The sequence below is a fragment of the Poecilia reticulata genome, linkage group LG22 (assembly GCF_000633615.1).
Source record: "Poecilia reticulata strain Guanapo linkage group LG22, Guppy_female_1.0+MT, whole genome shotgun sequence".
Lineage (NCBI taxonomy): Eukaryota > Metazoa > Chordata > Actinopteri > Cyprinodontiformes > Poeciliidae > Poecilia > Poecilia reticulata.
The window spans coordinates 11,145,599-11,160,833 of NC_024352.1; the positions used below are offsets into that span (position 1 = coordinate 11,145,599).

Below are 15,235 nucleotides of genomic sequence, written 5' to 3' on the forward strand. Positions count from 1 at the left end.
GCTGTAAAACTGGAAAGAGATTTGTGTGCTTCTACAGCAGTGTTTTTGCAGTAGATGTGTATGGAGGTATATGATCCGATGATCAACTGATGGATCGATTGTTTCTATCCGTCTGCTAGTTATTGTGGCTTCTTTTAAAAGAACTATGTGTGTTGTACTGCTGTCTTGTGAACTGCATAGTGAGGTGTTTTGTTTTTTGTACTTGCTTATTGTGCTAATTTCTGAATATCTACACTGCCATGAATTGTGGTAATGTTGGCTAATGTGCAGTGTCCTAATCAAATAAATTAAATGAAGTAAAATTAAGTGATTGTCTGGCCATATCTCTGGAGATCATTGTCAAAGTTTAGAAATCATCTTTATTACTTGGAACTAATACGAGCACGGTATTTTGCAGTATACTGGAACAAGTCTTGCATGTAAGGTCTGTTCAATCAGGTGTTCAAGTGTTAAAAAAATTTCACATCTGATAAAAGTCGTTTTCAGCTTCAAAACAAAGTAAAAAACGAACCCACCACCTTTGATCATTCCCTCTTTGTCAGGACTTACAAAGCAGATCTACTCCAAAGTGGTGTTGAGTGATGTGCTCAAACAGAGCAGTTAGGATGGGAAGCAAAGCCACAGTTGTGTAGTTGATATTCTGCGACACGCCTTTCATCTGGGAGCGAGAGTGAGTGAACTTCCCCAGCTTCAGGTTCTCAAAGGTCTTCTCTAAGTCCTCCGCAGCGTTCTCAAAGAACGTCCTGAGCCCCACCCTGACCTGCTCCGAGCCCGACTTCATCACTGTCCTGTTTGATTCAACAAGAGCATAAAATAAATAACTCAAAGCAATTGGTATGGAACCACTGGCGTGTGTAGCACAAATACTACTTAATATGCATAAATGCAATTGCTACAACCTAACAGTCTGGAACAGTCTCACACATGATGTAAAATTCCCGAGCATTAGCCCATCTGACCAGAAACGGTGCCATTAATTATTTATCCAGTGAACTGGGAGAAAATTGGAATTCAAGGTGAGTCAGCCATTTCTGAAGCTAGGAAAGAAACTTCATGAAACAGCACAACACATTAATATGATTAGTGTGTTCATTTTCAGCATTTTGCAGTTCATAACATAAGTAAATAAATTACCCATTGTTAGGCCTTAATGTGTCAGGGAACAAAGAAGGCAGAGATGAGAAACGCTTATGTGGGCATCATCTGTAGCTCTTCAGCATAAACAAGACGCCATAATGCAATGCTGATTTAGCCTCATTATGTATGAGCTGCATTTACAAACAGTACCTTGTCTCTAAAGAGCATTATGAGCCTCAGGCAACAAGTGCTGCATGAAATGTGTTCTGCCTTATTTTAATGTCAATGGAAGTTCTTTGTTAATACCAATATCTCCCGAAAGAATAAAAGACTGTTTAAAGGAAAATGCTAAAAAGAAAACCAATATGCTGCAAAGGATCCAGGTCACATTAGATCCACTTAACAAAATAAAGGTGTCAATGACTTTCAAAGCGGTTCATGGTTACCTAAAATAATAGCCTTGAGCTTTTTTTTTTTTTTTTTTTTAGGAGGGAAACCCTAAGCTGCCAAGTTTCTTGTGTGCTTTGGGCTCTGCCTAATTTGTGCGCACCTGGTGTCGAGTGTGTGTGCCAGGATGTGCAGACAGCTGACCATGGTGGTGGAATCACTCCCTACAAAAAAACACAAAGGCCATTAGCATGAACACAGCAGCTTCTTCTGTTGACTTTCTGACATGACTCATGAAAGAAATAACTAAATGCACTTGTATATGAATAAGAAAAAAAAAAAAAAAAACCTCTTGCAAAGGTTAATTAATTATGTGCTCAAATTTCTTAAACTAAAAATATTCTGACAGATGAGCCTCATTGGAATGAACATTCTAACTCACAATTAGCATGCCAATGTAATTTTTCTTCCCTTTCTTTTGTTTTGCATTTGGTGATCTTAATTGGTTTTCCTCTGTTGCTCTGTTTAATAAATGCAATTCAAATCTTGTATTTTGTTTACCTTTTTTATGTAACCAGTAACCCAGGTAATAGGGGAAGAATCCCTAATTAATTTTGCAAATAAATGCCATATTATTTAATATGTCTTTATTCTGAAGACTGGTTGCTGCAAAAATAAACTAATGAATGATGGTAAATTAATTTTGCATCTTGGATGGAGTCAGACAGCAATAAATGTCCAAACCTGATTATGGTGCTCAGGATGCTAAAAACCCAAGAGATGCTGTCATCGCAGTAATTATCACTGATTTTGTTACTGCATGAGTTTTTCCAATAATGCAGGCCTTTGTTTTTAAATCCAATGCAGACAGCTGACAGGTGTTCTTATACATAGCTAACAAAAGGTTGCAGGGGATGATCTATAAAAGGTGTTACACAAAAAACACATTTGCAAGAACGTCACTGACTAATAAGTGTCAGCTTACCAAAAAGAGAAATCCTATGTCTGACAAGAGCTGCCAGTTTACAAAATAGGCTGTAGTATGAGAAGCAGAAATAGGGAGAAAAACAAAATTCAGAAAATCACAATGACTTACATAAATGAAGTGATTCAAATTTCAGCACAGAAAACACGCAGCAAGGCACATGTTTTCTGTGCTGACAATGTTTGTTGTCAGTAAACGTGTTAATTTCTACCTGGTGACCATTTCCTTCTCTTTGTTGGAGGCGTAACCACTGCTGCTTAGGTTCTTGTTGGGAGAGGAGAGGAAATACAAAGAGTGGTTCTTGAAGTATTGATCGATGAGTGGGAGGAGAACCTGAAGACCACCAACAATGAATGTAAGACCAGATAGAATCCACAGCAAAAAATAATGAACTTCTAGATATTTGTATTTGCTAACTTTCCTTACTTTGGCAAAAAACTTGATTTCTTGTTCATGAGGGGACCTGTCTGTTTTCCCACTGGCTGCCATTGCCTCTGGATTGAGAAAACATGTTCTATTTTAGACAACAAGAAATCCGCAAGTGTACTTTAATGCTCTGGAACAGCATCATACCTAAGTGGGCGATAAAGTCCTGGGCTGAATCGACATACTTCAGCAGCTTCTTGAGGAATTTATAGGCAAACCTTTTTTCCATGGAAGAGGAATCCTGCTCCAAGTCCTTCAAACCTCTGCAACATAAGACCTTGTCTGTAAAATACCATTCTTAAACAACTATATTTACTTTTGATAGCACTTAATAAAGCAGTCAAACAACCAGTGATGGTTATAAAGTGCAGCTAAGATCTTAACACAACCAGTGACATAGTCACAACATATTGACCTTGTAATGCTATAGCCATTAATTTGCAGGAAGCGAAAAAGGTCCATGGCCTTTTCTCGATCACGGGCCTTTTCCTTGGCTGTCAGCGTGTCATAGGGCACCAGGAGAGGATGAGTTCCTCCGCCTGAAACGACAAATGGCCCTGTGTTCAGATGTGATTTACTCCCTCACCATTCAATGTGTGAGGGCAAACAGAGTGGCTGAACCTAATTTGTCAAGAACACAGACTCTCAAGCATATTTACAGAAGTACATGAAAAAGACAACAATAACAACCGCACATGGCTTTGTAATCCACCCACACGCAAACATAAACTATCTTTCTGTTTGGCTGGTGTCTTTGTCCAGTTTGCATCCCTAATACACTTCATTAACTATGCACCTCTGCTTCCAAGGTCACTTTTCTTCTTCTTGGCCCAGATGTTATGGTAATTCTCAGCCATTACTTCCACCATCCCCTTGGAGCGAAGACAAAAAGAGACAAACTCAGTGAGGAACCCTTTTCCCGCCCACAGAACTCATCCATATTCAGAACAGACTGCTTTGATCTGATGTGCATTTACAAGCTCCTTTGATTTAAAAAGGGAAAAAAATACAATAAAGCCAAGTTTCTCACCTGCAGTTCTCTGGACAAAGTCACATTACTTGTGTCTATTGGGCTGGGATTAAAGCCATTAGCCTGGAAACACATGTAGATTTAAAGTGAGACAATGTCAGCTTTCAGTAACAAATAAACATTTTGATGAAACAAGATTTCTCCCATAAAAGGATTTCATAAAGGAGCACTCGTTGATTTAAGAGCTTTGTGGAAAGAGATTAACACAGAATGAGTGATCTGCATAAATCCTTACAACGTAGCAATGCTGTAAAAATAGCATTTGACAAGAACTAAAAACTTAAGCTAATATTTTCAAAACTCAAGACAATATTAATTATTATTGGACAAATACTAGAAAGTGCACAATTGAAGGGTTGTAAAAGATAATTCTTGTCACAATTTTGACTGATTCTCTGTGTTCTGTTTCAAACAGAAAGAGTAGCACTGATTTTTGAAAGTATGTTTAGGACCTTGGTAAAGTATTCACACTATTCATACTCTTTTCACATTTTATTATGTCTTTTATTGGCTATTGGTTTATTCTTCTTCAGTCAGACTGGAAAACATCTATGAACATGAGTGTTCAAGTTTCACCACAGATTCTCATCTAATTTTAAATATAAACTTTAATTGGGCCATCTGACACACAAATAAGATTTGAACCATGAAAGGCTGAACAACAATGTTGTTCAGCCTTTCATTGAGGTAGATTTGAGATTTGAGAAAAGCCTCAAATCTTTTCCATCCCCTAAAGGTTTTTTTTTTTTCAGGTTTGCCCTAACCAGCATGTCTGATTGGAAGATATCTCTTTAAAAGTCTGCATCAACAACAACATTTTGTCTCGCTGTGGTAACAGAAACACATACATAAAGAAAATGAAAATGAGCAAAATTGTATTTGTGTGACAAAAAAAATGAACAAACCGTACCTGAGAAGCTTGAGATATTTTCCTCATTTTCTCATTTTCCCTCTGCAGACACATGCTCTCTCCATCCTTTGTCCTGTCGATGCTCCAGCCCATGGCCAGCATGCTTTTAAGCGAGTCCCTAATGGGCAATCTGTAAATCTCCTTCTCCTGCAACACAATAATAAAAAATAAAAACTACATGCAAGCAAATAGGCATCAGCCTTTACGTTGCTATTCTAAGCACGTGTTTTTACCTTTTCTGTCAGGGCTTTGTAGATCCTTAACTGAGGGTGAGTTTTAGCTTTCTCATCCACACAGTCCCCATATTTCCACCCCAGCAGCACCTGAGATACAAGCAGAAACAAAGTTGAAGGAGAAGTAATATTCACTGATCCTACTGTTCAGTAATTAAGGTGAAGTACACCACAAATTTAAGAGTTACAATGTTTTCAGAACTTGCTATTGTAAGTTTTACTTAAATTTTCAGCAAATGTTACAACACAGTCTGAGCAGTGACTAAAATAAGGATGAGAAGCTTTGCCAGAAACAATTACTGCTGTCTGTCCATCTTTTATTTTGATCTTCTTAATTTCTCAAAACATTCATTGTGCTTTGATTGGAATTCTCTCCAATTTAACAACCCATATCTCCCCAAACTTCACCTGCAATCCAAGTATTATGTTTAACATTACCTTCTCTGCAGACCATTTCTCATGGCAATGCTCAGCATATTTGTTGGTCAAATGTTCAAGTTTTTCTGGTAACACAATGCTAAAAAAAAAAAAAAAAGAGGGCATCAATTACTCTGAAAGCGTGAACTGACACATGTTAGCAAAGTCATTAACATGTCATTACTCAATATATTTAGTCAGAATGATGCTGTTTTTCTCATTGATTTTAGAGTCTATAATGGCTTACTTAGCAGTATTGATGGGTTTGGGGTCAAAGTTTCCCTGAGCATCCACAGAAACAGGCTTTTCAACGGCAGTGCTAATGGAGGCATCCACATAGTCTGGTGGCAAAGCTCCAGCTATAGCACTGAGACAAGGCATGGCCATCTTGAATAACTCTGGGTCGTACTTCTGCAACGGGAAAGAAAAAGGCACAATTGATCAAATAAATTCTGTTATACAACATTTCACAGAGAAGGAACTGTCCTCAACAAATCAAGTAATGTGTTTTACATTTAATTTAAACCGGATGGGTCAAAGGAAGAGACATTAATGAAGAATTATTCTAAAGCCTGAAGAACCAGCACACTTAAGGACTTGGATCAATGATGGGCTGTCCAGATATTGATGTTCTCTGCCCAACTCTTTGCACAGCCTGTTTCCGTGATGGGGCATTTAGTGAGATGTGCTGAGTCTGGCGATCTGCAATGCTAACACGTCGAAAGCATTTCCTTGCTTACATACAAATTAATAAAAGACTGATGAGTTCTGTTTTTTTCTTGAATTGTTTTTTTTTTTTTTAGATCTGCTTTATAGAAATAAATTTATTGACCAATAACAGATAAACACCAGAAAGAGAAAATGGTGCAAGTAAAACCTGGTGAAAAATGAAGTATAGATTTTATAGAGAAAAACACATAACGTTTATGCTTTCCAAAAAATACGTCATACGTTGTTTCCTGGACAGACAGACAGATAAAACAAGTTTACATGAAGAAATAAAACAGTTTCATGCTAAATCTGATATGAGAAACATTTGTTTAAATATATACTGCAAGATATTAATTTCACATGTGTAATTTGTGTTAACATGTTTCCACGCTGATCTTGATGTAATATGAGCATTTGTGAATGCAGCTGGTTGAATCATATTTGTAATGTAAGTGCACACTGTGTGGTCAGTATGACTAGAAAGCCTCTATACTAGCTAGGTCTATGCACCATTTTTGTGCAACTCCATGAGTTTCAAATTGCCACGATTTATATCTCTAGGAGATTTAAATAGAAATTTATGTTTCCCATAGTATATCATTAAATAAATTATACAAAACCAAAATCACATGTGTGAGCACCAATTCTTACATGTGATTTTGAACGTGCGAAATTCACGTATAACAAAACAAAGTTCTGAAACAAATGCCACAAAAGAGCACCTTACCCTCTGGGAAAGAGAATCAAACACCCCCCAGAAGATCCTCTTGGTGAGCAGAAGTTCATCTTCAGATGCTGTGCCGAAGCTGCCCCATCCTGAGGGGAGGCAGTAGTACTTCCAGTTCTGCTCATAGTGGTTGGTTAGAAGCTGGAGGCAATGAATACGAAGAGGAACACTTATTGTAATAAATAAGTATGGACATAGAAGTAAGATTAAGAGTTTATATAAATTTGAAGACCAGTTGTTAACCATTACATTCTTTAAAAAAAAGAAACACATTATTGCCAAAAGGCACGTAAACATAAAATCCAACACCTACTTTATTATTTTTAAATCCTAAATGGCAGGTTTTAATAAAGGTGTTACCACTTTTCCCATGTCTCAGATTTAAAGTGGGGAGGGGGAAAGTAATGCAGAACAGTAGCGTGCAGTTTATTACATTACTGTCTGTAATAAACTGTCTGTTGAACTGGGGTGAATAAGGCTTTAGTATTTCCCTACAAAGCTGACAACCCGACACATCCAAGGAACAAAGTGTGAGCATACAAAAACCACACAGAAGTAAAAGAGGTTAGAGAGGAAAAATAGGGAAGAGGGAAAAGAAAAACAAATCCATTCAAGACACTTTATTTAAGATATAAGAGATACGTATTGCTAACCCTTAGAGGCATCTTGCAGTATTCAGTCAGCAAGGGCACGTCAAAGACGAGACGGTGCAGGAGCTGTTGGAGCATGGAGGGGCGGAGGTGTCTGCACAGAGATAACACTTTTGCTCTGGGCATATTGAAACTCCGGTCAAACTCATCACGCCGACATAAAAGAATAAATAAGTAAACTGAGCTGAGAGTTATAATATAATTTCCCTTGACAGTCACTAAAAGATGCAGTTCAAATGAATGGTTTAATACAGGCAGGAGAAACTTTGAATCTATTTTTGTGTTTCTTACTTGCAAATAGACAGTAAACACTCTTCAATGGCGTCCCTCTGTGCCTTGGTCAGTGAGCGGCCCTTGGATAGCCGGTAGATAGTGTGCAGTGTGGAGTCGATAAGAGTGGCATAGTGCTCTGTGCCAGCAAAGAGAGGCGCACACCGGGTAAGGAGAGGCAGCATGGCTGAGCCGATGTAGCGATTCATAGCCAGGGCGGTCTCAGTGGTACAGAGTCCCTCCTGGTGAGAGAAAATATCAATATATGTTTATGTATAGATTTAAAAACATAATCATTCAGGCGTGAGCTATACATGCCAAAACCACAGCCTTATGAGGAGCTGATACTATTTCTCTCCAGAGATTATTGGTCCTGAAGATCATGTTATTATGGCTGTTTATTTCTTTGTGTCCCACATTGCTGTCAACTCAAATTACCGTATCCAGAGTGGTAGCCGTCCTCAGGTCGGGGAGGAAGCCGACTTCGAGCAGGTGTAGCAGAAAGCTTTGGTCTTCAATACCATACACCCTGTCTAAAAACAGCACCATCGGGGCTTTGTGGTCTGGACAGAAGCTAGCTGACATGTCAGGCTCAGTCATTGATCCGTCTGAGAAGAATCAAAACAGACAGAAAAAGGCAGCACAATATTTAAACAGCTTAGTTCACTCACGAATAAAGTGATAAAACTAACCAAGAAAACATATACGGTACATAAAAGCTGTGTTTCTTTATTATGCTGGCAGTTTTTTTGGTGCCAGGCTCTCACTTGCTGTATTCCTTGTTTAGCTGCTGATGAAACCGGTGAGCCAGTGCACACAGCAGCAAATGTAATGCCCAATCTTGTCATGCTTATTCAGATCGATCAATGGAGCAAGACAGCTTGCCATAGAAATCATCTGGCCTACTTTGAGTCAAGGGAGAGTACCGTAAAGTATTGGGCTACTAAAAAGACATGAAATGAAATCCATAACTTTACGCTTTGTTTGAAATGTAGACAGCTTTGTAACCCTTTTTTGTGTGTTGAGATTTCTGACATCCATGCATGTAAATTATGTACCTATAAAACATAAATCTCTAACATAAAAATACATTTTGTATATATCAATAAAACTGTATATTCAAGGGAAATATACTAACAGGTACCTTTGTTGAGAATGGGCGTTTTGAGGGGAATGCTGATAATTCCTACAAGGTCTTCGGTGGGCACTAGGGAACGTAATATTGCTCGAATGCGCAGAGCTTCACCTTTTCCTTTGTTGATGAGCTTAAAGGAAGCAAATCCAGGAAAATTAAGAGTCACAAAAAAACATCAAGAATATACAGCTAGATGACACCAGAGCACTTTGATAGCAACCATAATACAATAAAGTTAATCTGTTTTGTCATTTTAAGTTTTCAATTGCTTATGCAACATGCTGTTTTCAAAAAACACAAAATTGAAAATTATCTGGTATGTATAGTTTTGAAAGATAAATCAGAAACATTCAAAATCAGCATTGAAAGGTCAGAGCTTCACGATGCTGATTGTAAATCTCTGGTGAATCAGAAATTTACGATCTCATATTTACCAGAGATCTTACATCAGCAACACATCTCTGATTAGAACTTCTCTAATCAATGTTTAGCAGAACCACCAAAAATGTCACAAAATTTAAAACACACATACATGCATCTCAGGGGCACAGCGTCCCAACAGGTCAATGAGGGCAGAGTAGAATGACATGATGGCATTGCCCATGTGGACCACCTCCTCTTCATCATCGCCATCAGCTGACCTATCAGAGAAAAATAAATAAAAGAAGATAAAAAGCATTTTTAAAAGGCCCTACACAATAGTTCATGCGTCAAAGAAGGAGCATCTGATCTTCATATTTAAAATCGTTGGCTTACAAATCAGAGCTGACTCGATGCACAGAGCCTGGCAGGTCCAAAGCAGGAGTCTCAGAGATCTTAATAGCCTCCTTCATCGCAGCCAGTAGGCCGTTCCCTCCCTCTCCTCTCAGTGCAGGGCCAAAACACTCTGGACGTCGGATGAGCAGCTTCACCACAACGCTCGAGTTCTCCTCCACGCTCTCTCCTTGAACACAAACAGAAACCCCTATGAGCTTGTACATTCAAGACCAAACAGCAAGCTTGCTCTTCCTGAATACGCATTCATCATTTGTTTTAACATAGCTGGGTAAATGAAGCTGTTTGAAGATTTTGATGCTTTCATAGAGGAAAAGAGCGGTATAAACACTGACATATTGAATGAAAAAGAAATGTGTGGGTAGAAGCAGAAATACCGTTGACGAAGACCGCAAAACGCAAGAAGGAGAGATAACGCTCTCCTTCTATGGGGTTCCAGCCAATGTCTGGGTACCCTTTAGCCAGAAGCATGGGACAGCTCTGTAGACCACATCCAGCCAGGTATGTAACCACCTACAGATAAATAATGTTGTTTTCATTATGTAATGACAAATATAAGGCACATTCATTTGTTTGATGTTTCTATTTATCCATAATCTTAATTTGTGTTGGAATCAGACAGACCGACTTTTACCGAGAGACAAGAAACTACAAGTCCTACCTTGTCCAGATCAGGTTCCTCCAGTGCTAGAGCTAAGCCGTTGTTATCCATCACAGAAGATGCAGCTACATCTAGAGGCGTAGATCCTCTCATCGCTGGTGAAGCTAAAATGTCCAGGACACATAAATCCAAATGCTGGTTACTGTTCCATTTTAAGGCAAGTTCCCACTGATGTGCATGGCAACATAATCTTAACAATCAGCAGAGGGTGCTATTTCCCTTTATACTTTTTAGTCCTGTAGGCATGGTTGGTAGAAGTACCAATGGTAGTATTTGGATTGCCTTTAAACATATTAAGAAGAAATACTGCAATCAATTATAAAGTAAACACAAACTTCATGTAGAGCTTAAAAACAGACAAGACACAAACAAACATACCACAGACGTAAAGAAAAATAATAAAATAAATTAAAACATTGCCATTTTGCTCTTATTGTGCATTGTATAAATCAAGATGAGTGTGATAACAGAACTGAGCTGGGTTTTACTTTCTATTACTAACTAAAGAAAGCTGCTCCACAAAACAAAGCTGATCTGAATATTAACTATGAGATTCAAATCCTTAATAAGTTTCCTAACACAGACCCGACATATGGCTTGAGAGAACCAAAATGGCAAAGAGGGGTAACCTTTAAAGGTTACCCCTCCAACCTGTAACCTTTAAAGAAAGGATTACATGTATTTTACTCATCTTTAAAACATAATAAATTCATATTGCATTTAAAAACAAAGATTACATGAGTTTCATTCAACATTAAATTATAATACAAGATTACTAGTAGCTCCAGGATTTTGTGACCTGTTTTCTGTGTGTCCTGGAAAGATCTCAACCAGTTCCATGACTCTCTTTTTGCCTGACTATGATTTTTTATGATTAAATAGAAAAAAAGTAGAATTAAAGCAAAGTTTGCAGGACACAATAACAACAAACACAACCAGATTAATTTTATTACCGTCTGACTCTACTGTTGGGTCTTGATGTCACCTTTGTAATTAATTTTAAAGGTAACTTTATTCATTGTTGTTATTAAACTAAAATCTCCAGCATGGGGAAGTGGGATGAGCTCGACTTTTCTCGACACATAGTACAAGGTTAATAAAATCATCTGCTTTGTTTTCAGTGAAGCTCAGAAAATGAAAACTATCTGTGCCTTAATAACATTAAAAAGCTTTAAGGTCAATTGATTATTTGGCTTTAGATGCAAGCAAATGTGGTAGTCATCTGCATAGAAGTTGATTGATCTGATGTTTACAGAATACTGCAGAACCCAAAGGGAGCAAGTACACTGAAAAATGTATTAACCTCGCTGGATTTAAATTTTCAATGTAAAAAAGGAAATCCTAACCAGAATTGTTTTAATGCTTTGCAAACATTTCAAACTGTGAAACTATCAAAATGCAATTGTTCTTGATCTAAAAAGTATGAGAACTAGTGATCTAGAAAGTTATTTTTCAGAGACACTTTAGATTTACTTCCAACCAGTCCATAATTCCTACATGCTGTAAACCCACATGGTAATTGAGTTTATCCAACGCAGAGTGGGGCTACAAAACAAAGATGCACTTACCAAGACCCACACTACTGTTCTCTAGCAGGTAGCTGAGGTGGTCAAACATGGCCTTCTGGTTCTGTCGGCTGATCCGACAAAAGTAGCACAGGAAGCGACAGCAACTGGCTACCATTTTAGGAAAAGCAATTTCCTGTAAGGTGGCATTAAACAAATAACATGATTATGTCCTTTCATCTTTTCATCTTGAAATATTTTTTCACAACATCATTAACCGTAAATTGAAATGGATTGGTGTAATTTCAGATAAGGTTGATTTAAAGACTCTGCATTAATCTGGGTACAACTGGTTTCTAACTTTATATACTCCTGCATGTTTTCATTCCTTGTTGATATGTAAAAGGTGTAACACATTCACACATTGCCAGTCACTCAGTCACTTTCTGTTGTTCCTGTCTTTCTGCCAACATGCTGTCAGAACGATGCCAGCAAGCATAATTCAAACACAACCATAATTCACACACAAAGCGCTTCACGCAAAGCTGGAAAATGCACAAACTTCATGAGGATAAGAGTAACATTGTTAGTAGTTTTGACATCAGTGGGTGCCTCTCTGATTGACTGATACCTAATGATAAATAATAATCAGTGTAGATACAGATGTCTTCAAACCTGAGACTTGTCTCCTCCCAGCACATTCACCATGACCTCCATTACGGTCTCGTGCATGCCCAGTATTCTCATCAGGTTTGGGTGCTGGTAAAACACCTTGTTGTTCATGATATCACTGCAAAGTAAAATAAGAGACTTGTTACTAGACGTGGGTAACAAATCAGACCAAATGTTAGTGACACAAGTAATCATAATCAAACAGCCAGTTGGTGTTGGTCTATCAACAAGTTACACTGAAATATGATGATGAAAAATTATCCAGCAACCTACCTGAGTCCATCAATCATGAGCTTCTCCTCCTCTTTCCCCATGCGGACAGACAGCAGAGACCTGATTTGACCGAGGGAGGCAAGGAGGTGGATGGTGTCCTGAACCGAGGCAGCACTGATGGTGTAGGTCTTCCTCATTGCCCGGAGAAGCTCCCCAATGCTGTCATACTGCCTCCTCAGAAGGCTAAACATCTTGCGAACGAGTTTGGGGTCTTGGATGTGACACTCCTGGGCCCAGCTGACCATCGTCTGAGAGATGAGCTCCTTCAGATTAGCTAAAGAAGAAGTCCTGGTAAGATCACTGTGTCATTTTAACAAAAGAACAATATTGGCAACCATACAAATTCATGCTAAAGGAGCATTTAATATATCTTAATTGTTACACAACTGATCCTAATTCTTGATAGTGATCTGGTCTATAGAAAACTGATGGGCCATCTGTCCGACAAATCATATTAACTAAGACAAAATTTTAATGCACAAACCTAGCTGAACAGAAGCAACATGATTGAACAGTTCACATGTGGGTTCTGTCAAATGCTTCATTAAAATTGGAGCAATAGTTTATGGTTATGTGTATGTCAACTATTCAGAACCATAAAAAAATTTTTAGACATATCCAATGTATTATATTCAGCAATACATATATATATATATATATTTTTTTTTTTTTTAGGTCCAAAGTGAAATATGTATTAGGACTATTTCACAGATTGATTGTATATGAGGACAAAATTGTATCCCTGTATAGATATCATGGAACAGAGGAAACAATATCACCTGTAAGCTGTCAAGAAGTGCTAAAATGGGCATAAAATATCAAGATAGGCTTGGGCAACTTACTGATGTCAAGGTTAACCATGGTTTTAATAAGTTATGGTCTCAAAAGTGTTAACATTTAGTGTTACAGTTTGTGAATTTAGTGAGATGGCCGAGTATGTAACAAAATTTACTCCAGCTTAATGAAGAGAATCAGCTCTGATTTCTTCCATCTGCTGCTCTTACACTTCTTCCGTGCTTTAAAGTTAAAAAAAAAAAAAGGTTGTTTTTTAAATGTGTACTTTTATCACAGGCTGGGTAAACAACTATGGAAGCACCATTCATCACACTTGATAAAGCAAACGTGTTTTTAAATTACACTTAAGCTATAAGCGATTGGCTACTTGATGAGATAATCGGACTAATTAATCAAATAAAATCAATTTGTTGGGATTCTGTTTATTCTATAAAAAACAGAAATGCAAAGTTATGTAATATTCTGCTAAACGAACATGTCAAAACTACTCGTTTTAGCAACTTACAAGGTCAAATATACAAAGTCTGTGCAGAAAGATAAAACCTCAACAAATAAATGTTACAGAAAAGACTTTTACTACAGTAAGAATCAATATACAATTGAGCAAGTCAACTCCATCTAGAGCATAGCATCAATTAAAGAATATCAAAGTGCTTTGCAATTCTACTACATGATATACCCAAAAAAATATTTGGGGAGCAGTATGAGTTAAGTGTGCAAGTGTTGCTTTTATTTAACTTTTATAAAAAATAAAATAGTTATTTTTGGCTAACAGTTTTTACTAAATACTGTATTATAGTGCTGGACAATGAACAATTTCAATAATTTATTTACAAACAGAAAATGTCAAAAAGAATGATTATGTAGGTTTCAAAATTCAATAAATTAGACAACACCTTCTATCAATGCTGGATGACCTTTAAGATTTTCACAAAACAAAGAAGAAATCACAAAGAGCAGTGTTAACTTGCATAAACATAAACATTATTTACACTTTTAAACAGAGCTGGAAATGACATTTCTACATCAATAATGACAAGTTGAATATTGTCATTATTGATCCATAACATCATTCAGTTCGTTTCAAACTTTGTTTTGAAACTAACATTATTGTAGGCACTAGGCTTTTAACTTGAATTGATTAATGAAACTGGTATTGCCATGATTTCTTTTGTCCATATTGCACAGCTCTATGATATCACAAGCTTTTACTCAAGAGAAACCAGAAGTGACAACTCATCCTCTCAGCCAGTTTGCTTCACATCAACAGACATTCATGTCACACTATAAACCACACATACACACACTATTAATTTGTTTCTGTGACAAATGTAGCCCTCCAACATTTCCTCCTCAAACAGATGTGGCTTGTCAAGAGTTTCACTGACGGCAAAACTAGCATGTAGCTAAGGCAAGGAACCATGTCTAACCATTAAATGTTTATGCTGGTCGGGTCATTCATCAAGGAAGAAAATAAGTTCTGTCTTCCTTTTACTTATTTCTCTGAAATAATGGCCACGATAGTGGTGTTTGTATCTTCAGGGTATCTAAGACTACAGTTGATTTAACAGGAAGGAGAATTTATGACTGGAGTCTC

At 37.5% G+C, this 15,235-nt stretch overlaps 1 protein-coding gene across 12 annotated transcripts in view; it reads right to left on the bottom strand.

The window, feature by feature from the left end:
* LOC103458525 (ryanodine receptor 3) overlaps nt 1-15,235 on the bottom strand; it is a 108,824-nt gene that overhangs the window by 26,873 nt on the left and 66,716 nt on the right. For all 12 annotated transcript variants that reach the window (XM_008399413.2, XM_008399409.2, XM_017302488.1 and 9 more), the window contains 25 exons: nt 12,844-13,117; nt 12,574-12,688; nt 11,962-12,094; nt 10,394-10,497; nt 10,110-10,245; nt 9,715-9,901; nt 9,491-9,599; nt 8,968-9,088; nt 8,262-8,431; nt 7,845-8,065; nt 7,557-7,647; nt 6,904-7,044; nt 5,713-5,876; nt 5,487-5,565; nt 5,049-5,138; nt 4,816-4,962; nt 3,906-3,968; nt 3,672-3,747; nt 3,291-3,414; nt 3,023-3,138; nt 2,876-2,943; nt 2,661-2,782; nt 2,450-2,499; nt 1,628-1,688; nt 550-788 (listed from right to left, as the gene is read on the bottom strand). In XM_008399413.2, the coding sequence (XP_008397635.1) occupies nt 550-788; nt 1,628-1,688; nt 2,450-2,499; nt 2,661-2,782; nt 2,876-2,943; nt 3,023-3,138; nt 3,291-3,414; nt 3,672-3,747; nt 3,906-3,968; nt 4,816-4,962; nt 5,049-5,138; nt 5,487-5,565; nt 5,713-5,876; nt 6,904-7,044; nt 7,557-7,647; nt 7,845-8,065; nt 8,262-8,431; nt 8,968-9,088; nt 9,491-9,599; nt 9,715-9,901; nt 10,110-10,245; nt 10,394-10,497; nt 11,962-12,094; nt 12,574-12,688; nt 12,844-13,117 (3,201 nt within the window). The remainder of the gene's footprint in view (nt 1-549; nt 789-1,627; nt 1,689-2,449; nt 2,500-2,660; nt 2,783-2,875; nt 2,944-3,022; nt 3,139-3,290; nt 3,415-3,671; nt 3,748-3,905; nt 3,969-4,815; nt 4,963-5,048; nt 5,139-5,486; nt 5,566-5,712; nt 5,877-6,903; nt 7,045-7,556; nt 7,648-7,844; nt 8,066-8,261; nt 8,432-8,967; nt 9,089-9,490; nt 9,600-9,714; nt 9,902-10,109; nt 10,246-10,393; nt 10,498-11,961; nt 12,095-12,573; nt 12,689-12,843; nt 13,118-15,235) is intronic.